The sequence below is a fragment of the Micropterus salmoides genome, unplaced genomic scaffold (genome assembly GCF_014851395.1).
Source record: "Micropterus salmoides isolate LMB-PRFRI ecotype aquatic unplaced genomic scaffold, ASM1485139v1 Ms_hic_scaffold_11, whole genome shotgun sequence".
Lineage (NCBI taxonomy): Eukaryota > Metazoa > Chordata > Actinopteri > Centrarchiformes > Centrarchidae > Micropterus > Micropterus salmoides.
Window position 1 is genome coordinate 31784272 of NW_024040152.1, and position 12032 is coordinate 31796303.

Here is a 12032-nt window from a genome sequence, read left to right on the forward strand (position 1 = left end):
ACCAATGACCTGCCGGCCACAACTTTGAGCAGCTGAGCTCAGCCGGGAGCTCGTCAGTATCTCCACACCCACGTGGCGTCCTCCACCCTGGCAGCTCCTTCAAAGGAGAGAGTCCAGCCCCTATCCCTGTTAGAGCTGTTGGAGCATTTTCTAAGCAGCTTTTTCTTCTGGGTTACAGATCTTCATAGAAAATTAAGACAGAATGAAAAGTGTTGAACTTCTTTGTGTGGAGAGTAAAGATTGTGGAGTACCTGAGCAGAAGGAACAGAGCAGAGAAATGTGCAGATGATGATGTTGTGCTGTTGTTTGGAAACATGTTGAAAGTGTTCAAACGTGGAGAACAAGTGTGACAGAGTATTTTATGGAAATGTGCTGGTGAACTTGCTGCAGTCTGTGCTGTTAGAAAGATGTGTTCTGTTGTTAATGATGAACTGATGTTGGAGTTGTGCTGAGTCCAGTTTGAATCACTGAATTGTTGTTTCATGACATGCTTTTCTTTTGTGTCTGGTGCTTTATCTCTATTTCATCTTCTATTATCTCTCCAGACTCTGTCAGGCTGCTGGACGGGACTAGTCTGTGCTCAGGCAGACTGGAGGTGAAGTCTAACCAGTCTAACCAGTCTAACCAGTGGTGGTCCTCAGTGTGTGAAGCTGACTTTGACCAGCAGGATGCAGAGGTGGTCTGTAGGGAGCTCGGCTGTGGGGATCCTTCAGTCCTCCAGGGGGCGCTCTATGGAGAAGTGGAGGCTCCGATGTGGACCAAAGAGTTCCAGTGTGGAGGCCATGAGTCTGCTCTCCTGGACTGTAGAAGCTCAGGCTCAGCTAGAAACACCTGCTCACCTGGAAAAGCTGTTGGGCTCACCTGCTCAGGTAGAAGAGGAGCTGCAGCTTTGATTTGGTTCATTTCTGTTCTGATGAAACTCACTTTAATGTTTTACTGATGACTCTCTTGTTTCTGTTCAGAGCCTGTCAGGTTGGTGGGAGGAGCCAGTCGCTGTGCAGGAACACTGGAGCTGAAACATCAGGGAGAATGGAGACCAGTGAGTTACTATTACTCTGTCTGGACCCTGAAGACAGCAGCTGTTGTCTGTAGAGAGCTGGACTGTGGCTCTGCTGTTTCTGCAGAAGAGAGAAAGGAGTCCTCAGACAGACCTGTGTGGTGGATCAGGTCTGACTCTGTTCAGTCTGGATCTGCTCTGAGGGAGTGTGCAACATCAACTTCCTCTCTCTCCATCCTGGATCTCACCTGTTCAGGTAAGCCCGTCAGTGACATCATCTATGACATCATCTCTGACAGTAATGTACCCAGGTTGACACACACTCAGCAGCTAGAATGGCAGCAGACTGTCTCTGGCAGCCATGACGGAGTCTGATGAGCTGCTGCCTCAGTAAATCAGGAGCTGAATGCACCAAGATATATATATATATATATATATATATATATATATATATGAAACATGTCTGCTGCTTCAGGAGGCCCCGGGGCCAACCACCAACCAGCCTGAAAGGACTCCTCCTTCAGCTTGATGGCTTTCTTAGCCACTGGTTTCCACCAGCAGGGTCTTTGGTTGCTCAGTGCCCAACTAACACCAACATCCCACAGTTGGCAGTAGTTGGTTTCAATTTCAATTAAATTTTGTTTATATAGCGCCAGATCACAACAACAGTTATCTCTGAGCACATTTCATAAAGAGCAGGTCTAGACCGTACTCTGTAAAGATATTTACAGAAGCCCAACAGTTCCCAACAAGAGCAGCACTAGGCGACAGAGGCAAGGAAGAACTTCCTTTAAGAGGCAGAAACCTCAAGCAGAACCATGACTCAGGGTGGGCGGCCATCTGCCTCGACCAGTTGTGAGTGAGAGAGAGAGAGGTGAGGGAGGCAGCCTACACAATATCCAGACAGAGGTATTGAAAGTAAAGGTGAGGAGGAGAGAGGAGGGGGACGAGAAAGCACAAGACTATGGGAAAGGGGAGAAGTCGAGTTAGTAACATGCATTAATGGGATGAGGTTGTATACAGACGGAGAGAAAGAAGAGGAGAGAGGAGCTCAGTGAGAGCAGCAAACATGCTACCAATCAATACGCTTACCGCCACACGTCAGCACGCCCTCTGGAGTCTTTAGTATGTTCAGAAAACCATCTCTCAGTTCCTCACTGCCCAGACAGACTTTTGTAGCCTATTTATTCTTATTTAAGCCACAGTTCGAGGCTGTGGTCACTTTTTGGCCAGTGGAAAACTACCTATTACTGGCTGTATTGGCTCTTTAAAGGGATTTCAACAGGTTAAAAGGACTGGGTGAGCTATGATCAGCCATAACTCAAATATAACGCTCATGACTGAAATCAAGTCATTTTGAGAACCTTTTAGTCACAAGTTGTGAGGTGGAATCAGTTTTTTGGCAAGTGCTAAACTGCATAAGCTCTATGGGCCGTATTGGCTATTTAAATGTATTTCAACTGGTAACAATTTCTGGAGAAATTGCGGTGTGAATGCTGGCTGTTGAAGGCTGATGCTAAACTGGATTGCTAAACGTCATGCAAGCTTTCATTTCAGCCTTTTAAACAAGCAGTAGATGCTCCTGTCACTTTAAGACCCAAAGAGGACACAAACAGAAAATAGCTTAACTTCAGTCCACCAATCAGAACAGAGGACCCAATCCTTTGAACTTTAGCCACTTGGAAATGGACTGACCCGATACAGGGGACATAATCGATTTTTGCTGTTCTAGCTGTTTTCCTTCCAAAAACAGCGGCGCTTTGTGTCAACAGAGACCGTCTGGCGTGCCGCCTTCTTGGTGAGGTCGCCATAGCTCTAAGTTTCATTTCTGTGGTCAAATTGACCTACAGAAGAAGAGTTTGATTTGGCGGAGGCGGTCTTTATCGGCCTCTATCGGCTGTGATCCCAGATTATTTGTCTTTAAAATTTCTCTCTTTATAATACCAAACAGCTGTTTCCTGTGGAGGTTTGCCTCATTTCCCGTTTGACATTTCTAGTGTGTTTTCTTGATAAAACGTGTTTGGAGACCATCGTTGGGTGACAGAGCCGCTGTCAGCTCGTGTAGTGTGTGACCCCCTGTACCGATCAGTTACGTAGTGTGAACGCCACAACGACTTCAAGAATCCCCGTCGCAAGACGTTAAGTTGTGTAGTGTGAACGGCACGGCAAGTCGTGTAGTCTTTTTCTTCTGGGTTACAGATCTTCTTAGAACATTAAGACAGAATGAAAAGTGTTGAACTTCTTTGTGTGGAGAGTAAAGATTGTGGAGTACCTGAGCAGAAGGAACAGAGCAGAGAAATGTGCAGATGATGATGTTGTGCTAGTGTTCAAACGTGGAGAACAAGTGTGACAGAGTATTTTATGGAAATGTGCTGGTGAACTTGCTGCAGTCTGTGCTGTTAGAAAGATGTGTTCTGTTGTTAATGATGAACTGATGTTGGAATTGTGCTGAGTCCAGTTTGAATCACTGAATTGTTGTTTCATGACATATTTTTCTTTTGTGTCTGGTGCTTTATCTCTATTTCATCTTCTATTATCTCTCCAGACTCTGTCAGGCTGCTGGACGGGACTAGTCTGTGCTCAGGCAGACTGGAGGTGAAGTCTAACCAGTCTAACCAGTCTAACCAGTGGTGGTCCTTAGTGTGTGAAGCTGACTTTGACCAGCAGGATGCAGAGGTGGTCTGTAGGGAGCTCGGCTGTGGGGCTCCTTCAGTCCTCCAGGGGGCGCTCTATGGAGAAGTGGAGGCTCCGATGTGGACCAAAGAGTTCCAGTGTGGAGGCCATGAGTCTGCTCTCCTGGACTGTAGAAGCTCAGGCTCAGCTAGAAACACCTGCTCACCTGGAAAAGCTGTTGGGCTCACCTGCTCAGGTAGAAGAGGAGCTGCAGCTTTGATTTGGTTCATTTCTGTTCTGATGAAACTCACTTTATTGTTTTACTGATGACTCTCTGGTTTCTGTTCAGAGCCTGTCAGGTTGGTGGGAGGAGCCAGTCGCTGTGCAGGAACACTGGAGGTGAAACATCAGGGAGAATGGAGACCAGTGAGTTACTATTACTCTGTCTGGACACTGAAGACAGCAGCTGTTGCCTGTAGAGAGCTGGACTGTGGCTCTGCTGTTTCTGTAGGAGAGAGAAAGGAGTCCTCAGTCAGACCTGTGTGCTGGACCAGGTCTGACTGTGTTCAGTCTGGATCTGCTCTGAGAGAGTGTGTAGCATCATCAGGTCCCTCTCCCTCCATCCTGGATCTCACCTGCTCAGGTAAGCCCATCAGTGACATCATCTCCGACAGTAATGTCTCCAGCGTGTCCTCTCCTCTGTCTCAGTGTCTCAGTGGTTTCCATTGGACTGAACTGTAAAGTTCTCCAGGACAGTGACGTCCTAAAGTGTAGAGAGGTGGGCTTGTTTCTGTAAGCTTCACCTGACAGGACACACCTGGAGGAACCTGTCTGTCTGTCTGTCTCTGTGTTTGGGGACGTCCCACCAGGTAGATCCAGTCCCTCCTTTTACAGTCTGTCATCGCTCTGCTCCATGTTTGTTACCCGTGTCAGACCTGTGACATCACTTCCTTCTTCAGGGGCCATTTTGTTGAACGAATGTGACCTTTCATCATCTGTGTGTTTACAGACCTGCTGCTTCAGCCCAACATCTCTGTGTCCTCCTCCATGGACGGGGTCTCCGAGGCCCAGCAGCAGGGCTTTCAGGTGTCCAGGGGCTCCACCTTCACCATCAGCTGCTCCATCCAGCCACAGTACCCAGGAGGCTCCTTCCAGCTCGCCTTCACCTCCTCCAACACATCACACAACTACACCCAGCCAGCTGTCAATCACTCTGCCCACTTCCTGTTTCCTGCTGCACAGACCGCCCACCAAGGAAACTACAGCTGTGTTTATCACGTCCATGTTTTTTCTCATGACTTCTCCTCTGAGAGCCGTCGGCTGTCTCTCACTGTCTCAGGTAAGCTGAAGCAGAGCAGCTGAAACGTCACCTTCACAGATCTTCTTATTGATTTCACTCTTTATCATGACAGATTGGAACTTCATTACAAAGGCTGCAGAGATCTACTGATTAGTTTCTGATGACAGACTTGATGTCGCTGCTTATTCTGCTTCCAGACCATGTTCACCTGCTTCTCTCCAGCAACAACGATAAACACATGAACCCTCAAATAATCACGATTAACGTTACGTTAACTAGAAAAATTCACGGCAGAACATTTTAAATATATTATTATAAATATATATTTTAATGACTCAGAGACGCGTACCTGTCAACATCACTGCAGCTTGCAGCACACCTGAAGCTGGTAGCCATGACAACACTGTTCCACGGACCCTCCAACAGCTGGATTTGTGTTGCGTTTAAGCACAATAAATTATATTTGTTTAATGAACCCTCTTTAGAAACTGTGTAAAACATAAAAATCTGAGCAGAAAGTCAGGAACCCCTTTTCCACCACTGGTCCTAGTGTGGTAGGAAAACGCCCACATGTCAGCCCACATATAAAAGTCTCACCAGAGTCCAGTTTCATTTCTACAGGCCAGAATCAGATTCTTTCCAGAGGGCTTTATAATCTGTACAACAAATGACCCCCTCTGTCCTCAGAGCCTCGATCCAGATAAACAAACTCCACAAAAAGGAGAAGCATCAAGAGGATCAGCAGAGGAGAGATCCCTCTTTAGATCAGACAGGCAGGAAACAGATGTCGTCTTTACAGAGCAGACAGACGGACCAGTAGGACAACAACTATATGAACAAACTCAATGAAGATATCAAGTGCAAACATTTAAGGTGATATGAAGCGGAAGGGGCGGCGGTTAGCTCAGCTGGTAGAGAGCATGTCGAGTCCTTAACACAGCATCCCATCTCTCTCCCACTCTTTCAACTGTCCTATCAAAAAATATATAAGAAGTGAAGTTTAAGAGATGAGTCTGTCAGACCAACCTGGGAACCCATCGGCTGTAGACTGGAGCTGACCCCCTTTCAGCTGGAGGCTTTAGGCATTTGAACTGCTTTGCCCCTCTGGTTGCGACGGCTCTGCTTGTTTCTTGCCCCCAGATTCTGCGTTCAGATATAGAGCTGATGGTGTGTGATGTGATGACTGTCCATGTGTTTGATCAGATCCAACAGGTCTTCTCATCAAAGTGGTCGTCCTGCCGCTGACTCTGCTGTTGGTGATCGCTGCTGTTTGTTTCTACCGTAAGGTACTGACACATGTCTGTTGTTTAGAGACCTGAGATGAAGCACTCGGTCTGTGTTTACTGACCTGAAGAAGAGGAGGAGTGATGCACTAACTCACATGTGTTTGCTGTCAAGTCTCTCCAGGCCAGGCAGGAGGACATTGAGCTGGATTATTATAACCTGGGTGTTTCTGCAGCTGAAGGAGGGCCGACTGAAGAGGAAGGAGCTCAGGTAGCTGAGTAGGACCTCCGAGGAGCTCATCTCGGCTGCTTCACAACCCACCATCAGCTCAGTACAGGATTTTACACTTTTATACTGATGGATAAGTCTCTGGTTCTGGTTCTTAGAGGGCCTTCATAGAAACAGTTTGACTGCCTGACAGAGATGGGGACTCGAGTTTGAGACTCGGACTTGAGTCCGACTTAAGTCACACACACAGTGACTTCAGACTCGACTCGGACTCGAGGAGCGGGACTCGTGAACAATGTGCATTTTTAGGAAACATCTGATGAGCTTGCTGTTATTCCGCTCCCTCCGTTACCTGTAACCTGCCTAAGTAAAACGTACACGTAGTATGCTACGTGAGAGAGGACAACACACACCGGCAGCTGCTCCGCCATTCATCATAAACTTTGGCTTAAAAACTTCAAACAAGACCCAAACAAAGAAGCGCTGAACGCAAAATAACGTTAACTTGCTTCTTGCTTTAGTTACGACCTACAGTAGGTTAACACCGACTGTCGTTCGTTATGAAAAGATGAATGAGCGTTTCTTTACTTGCCAAACTTGTGGTGGTCAAACGTAATCAGTTACATCCCGCTGGCGGCCGTCATGTTAATTATTAACGTTGGCTGCAAACAGGCTACAGGTTGATTGTTGTTACGTTACAGTTTTATCTAGTTATAACGTTACACTGGTTTGAGAGTCTGCTGGTGTTGACTTACAGGAGTTAAAGCCACCCTCCAGATACATGATATTTCATATTTTTCTGAGTCATTTCCTTACAATGTTGATTACCCACATAGTTTGCCAAATATTTTTTGACAAATAGCTTGATTTTGTGCTCAAAGTTGCAAAAGTTGCTTACTTGTTAAAACCATTAATTCCCTAAGTCATATGTCATTGTCCAAGTTTCATGCCTCGTTAAAAAACTGTCACGCCGTCACGCGTTAAGTCTGAGCATCAAGCCGATTAACATCGCTGTGAGCTAGCTAACCAATTTATCATGTCATTTACTTGGAACTTACAGTAGGTATGTTCATTATGGCATCTGTGCGTGCGGTGTTGGAGGACAGTTGATGACAGTTGTTGGAGGCCGCACTTTCACCTGCCACCGTCTTATACATAGTCTGCAACATGCATTTTACTGACGGACGTTTTACCAATGCATCGGCGGAGGCACCCCCCCAACCCCGGGGTAAAGTAAGCGCACCATAAAACATAGTGGGAGTTATCATGTGCAGCGCGTGACAGGACCATCGACTGTATGACTGATAACAGCTGATAGGCGCACATTAATTTCTATCATAGGTAAGTAATGGCTACTCCTGCCAGACAGTAAAGTGTACTAAACTTTACAGTGGGTTCATGTTAACACAGCATACCGTTAGTGAACACTCCAGCTGGTCAGTTTTTGATTGTCATGGTAAATTAGAAAAGATTACACAATCACAGTTTGTTGAATCTACATGATATGTTTTATTCTTTGACTTGATATTTTTCTTGTTAATTTGTGACTAGAGCAAAGGGGTGTTGCAACTACTGGCAGGAAGTGTACGGTACCTATAAAGAAGAGGAAGGATGTGAGGTGAGAATGTAAGAACCAATCAGTCTGATGGCTAACTTATAGCAGCCAATGAACGTTTGGAAAAGGGCTGACGTCCTTCCTGACGATTATTATTTCAGTTGCTGACCCCAGAGCTCAAGAAGAATTAGGGGAAAATAAAGAAGAGGTGAAAGAGGAGAAAAAGGGGGAACTTTTGGGGGCTCCTGTTTTTGCATTTGTTGAAAATAAATCAGTTTCTCTTTGGGTGCACGCCTGAAGAAACTAGAAAGAGTTTTTCTTCTCTTTCTGTCTTAATTTTCTTCCTCCTCTTCCGGACTGGTAAGTTAGAATTCTTCTACTTTAACATCCACACTGCCTACATTAACAGCTCATTACAGATCAGCAGCAAACTGCTCCTTTAAGGAACTCTTTCCAGGTTATGTGTTCAGGGCCCTACTCTCCTGGAGTCAGACATTACAGACGGTCAGGCCAATACCTAGTACTAAAACTAGCTCATTATCAGAGGTCGCCCTTTTTCCTAAGTGCTATCTGAAGTCATAAGGGTGCCCGGAGTTGGTGACCCGAGAGAGCGGGGTTTCCTTGCAGAAGGGCCACTTGTCTCATTGTTTCATTTTAAAACTAAGTATCGGGGTCCAAACACCCGGCACAATTGATATCAGAGAAGAAACGTGTCCCAGAGCCTCCTGCTCCTGTATGTGTAGTTCTGGAGGCATCGAGGGCCGGTGACGCTAATTTGGTGCAGTTTGGAGAAAAATACAGAAGCGCAGAGATCAGAGTCGTGTAGCGAGCAGACAAAGTCCAACGTTAAAAATCAGAGGCTGTTCTGACTCCAGCTTCATCTGGTTAGAGAGACATGAACTTTCTGACTTTCCTTTAGCGCCCCCTTGTGGTCAACATGGCTCATTTTCTGTAGCGAGAAAGATTTGCTCCTCCAGGACCTTGAAAACATTTGTTCCTTCGATGGTTTGGCAGCAGGAGCACATTTAGCTCAGATCTGACTAAAAACCAGCACAATTATGAATTGAATCATTTAGTAATTAAGGAAGTCACTTATTTCAGAAGAATTTCCCTTTGCTTTTCACACTGAGTATGTGACACTTTCTCAAAGGTCACTTTGACCTCCAAAGAGGTTTTTAGCCATAATTTCAGAATGAATTGGGCGACTTCAGGTTTCACACATGATGACTGGGACGACAAAATGAGGAAACAATAACCAGCACAGTACAGGCTTTCCTCCATCTCCTCCATTCTGTCTTTCACTTCCTGCCCTGGATTCCTTTGGGCCAGTTTCGCCCTTCAAAATGGCGTCCACAGAAAGTGCTTCCTTTTGGTGCGGACAGGCTCAGACTGTTATACCAGATGTCTGACAGCATCATGGAAAGGATGGGAGTGACTCCCGCTTACATCCTTTGTTTCTAACAGGAAACTGAAGTCTCGCCAAGGACACTTCTGGCTCTGAAATCTTGTGAGAGGCGAATCTCACCGGAAAGGTGACGAGTTTGCATCCCTGAGGATTCTTCTTCCTGCAGAGCCACAGAAGAAATGCTATGTGAACAGAAACCCTTTCCCCTTAGTGCTGCTGCAGGGCCTCTGTGATGCCAGGGGCCTCAACTATGTGATGGTAAGATAAGTGATCTCTCTCTGCTGGAGCTGTGGCTGCCCTTTCAACAACAACATTTATTTATTTAATAAATAAACTTAAGGGGTTGTAAAAATATTATTGGTATTAAGGAAGTCACTGATTAACATTTTTTTTCAGCAGGCACTAGCGGTTTTAAGATTGCAACCAGGTGTGCGCTCGTACGCGTGCTCGCTTGAACTCATGAGGGAGCATAATCCAGAAACACAACTGCTTTCATACAGAAATCCTGCAATAAACGCAGGAACACCAGCATGCAGTCTGTGGCTTTTCTCCAGACATGTTCAGGCTCTGTTACTTAAACGTTCCCGGCTCAGAGGGAGCTCTTCAGCCTTCATGTGTCTTCAGCCTTTCTGAAGTTTTTACTCGACATCATCTGAATCTGTTTGGGTTGATGGGCATTCAGCACATAAACCTTTATTGTACTGTATCTTTACGTGGAGTCTGTGTTTTGCTGTGAGCTGGCTGTTTCGTGGTGTTAGTGGACTGCATGTCTTTAGCTGCGGTGTTAGTCGCTGTAGTCAGAGAGGCTCGGGAGCGCAGAGCTGAATCCGACCCGGTGTCCTCACATTAATAGCAGAATAGTGGCTGATGAAAGCAACAGGGAAAACAGGTGTGTGCTTCATTTCTAAGTGAGTTTTGACTACATAAATAAAAATCTAAAGCTTTAGGCTCTTTGTGATTCATTTGAATTTTATCATTCAGCTTTTTCACATGCTCATCCATTCATATCACTTCCTACTGGGCTTTGGAAAGAGAGTTATGTGCACACATGGGTCAATTTGATACTTGAGCGGGACAGCGCTTGTAGATGCAGCAGCTGGTAGCTCGTTCAAACTTTGCTACACTTCAGTTTTTTATCAGTTTTTTTCTACGACTTTGTTGCCAAAACATGCGTTACCTCTGATATAAATACAGTCATTGGAAAATGAAGACTAGTGATGTGCGATACCACTTAATTCCTATATGATTCAATATCAAGTAATACCCAGGCTGGTATTGCTGATACCGATACCAATACTTTTTACCTATTTTATTTCTAGTTTAATGCAACCTCCCTCCTCCCGTTTCTGTATTTATGAGAGAAATAAGGAGTGGGCGGCAGCCTTACCAATTCAAAATAATAGCTGCATAATTACAATAAAAATATCCTGCTCAGAACTGCCGCATCAGCATCATTACAGAGACCTGCCCCGTCAACATCCCGGATCAAGCACTTGGCAGGTGGTCCATGTTATGAGTTGTCAGCACAAGACTCTGGCAAGATGAGAGGAAGTGGACTTATTGTGAAGATGAAACTTTCATATTATCATCTGGTTGTTGCTGTTTACATTCACCCCAGATGCAAATTCAGAAAATGCACTGTGGAATAATCAGGGTGGATATGTGTCTGTATATATGTATATAAATGACTGCCTTGTTTTCTTTTCTTTTATATGTTACCATATTTTAATATAGGCCAACACTTAATTATATGTTGTGTGTGTAACATAAAGGAACTACAAATTTCGTTTCGTTATTCAGCCTTGTGCTGTATAATGACAAAAAAACAACCTTACCTTAAGTTGTGTGTTGGCCACAGGAATGTCCTCTCCATGATATACAAAGATTGAAGGATTCAAAGTGTTCATTGTCAAATGTTCAAGTTTCCCTGTACACTGACATTCTTACTTTGCTGTCCGCATCAAATGCCTAAAATAAAAATAAAATAAAAGTATAAATAAAATATAATAAAAATACAATAAATAGAGACATAACAATTATGTTCTCTAAATCTCTTATCCCCTAAACCCTCCTTTAGATGTTCCAGCTTATGATTGGAAGATTCACTTTGCTCTGGTAATTTTAACACATGTAGTGTCCCACATCTCTTTGCACTGAAACACGCTCATTTTTATTTAATCAGGCGTGACGTGAGTGTGAGTTTTTGTGATTTCCTGAATTTGTCTGTTTTTTAAATCAGGTGTGATGTTTTGATTTGGTCTTTACAGATCAAAGTCAAATAGTGACGTTGAACTTTCAAAATGTGATGCCACTTCCCACAATTCTTGGGAGTGAGTTCAATACTGAATGAGAGCTGGACAGGGGAAAACAAATTGTGCTCTATTTCAGTACATAGAACTTATAGAAATGGGAACAACATTAACTAAAGGGAATGGAGATTTTCAGCTTGAAGAATATGAGTTTCTATCAAGTAAATTAAGCAGGTACATGATAGAGACTGTACTGGGGGAGGGAAGTTTTGGAAAAGTGGCCCGGTGTATAAAATTAGACACCAAGGACACGGTGGCCGTGAAGATTGTGCGGAAGAATGTTGTCTGGGCTGGTTAAAGAGAGCTGGACGTGTTTAACAAACTCAGGAAGCTGGATCAAGACAAGACCAACCTGATCTGGTTTAATGAGCATTTTAAGGACACATGTATCTGGTATTTGA

The 12032-nt window shown here is 44.7% G+C and overlaps 1 protein-coding gene across 1 annotated transcript; it reads left to right on the forward strand.

Moving 5' to 3' along the window:
* Positions 1 to 1029: 1029 nt before the first annotated feature.
* Positions 1030 to 6431, forward strand: LOC119898353. The gene is made up of 6 exons (XM_038712563.1): positions 1030 to 1039; positions 1254 to 1366; positions 3962 to 4253; positions 4620 to 4949; positions 6114 to 6196; positions 6309 to 6431. The coding sequence occupies exons 1-6, from the start codon at positions 1030 to 1032 to the stop codon at positions 6414 to 6416; spliced, it is 936 nt and encodes a 311-aa protein (XP_038568491.1). The 3' UTR covers positions 6417 to 6431.
* The last annotated feature ends 5601 nt before the right edge of the window (positions 6432 to 12032 follow it).

Bases quoted from the DNA above. Each gene is read 5' to 3' on its own strand.
- LOC119898353 (XM_038712563.1), top strand. The intron at 4,254-4,619 runs GTAAGCCCATCA...GTGTGTTTACAG, and splicing joins CCTGGATCTCACCTGCTCAG to ACCTGCTGCTTCAGCCCAAC. The intron at 4,950-6,113 runs GTAAGCTGAAGC...GTGTTTGATCAG, and splicing joins GCTGTCTCTCACTGTCTCAG to ATCCAACAGGTCTTCTCATC.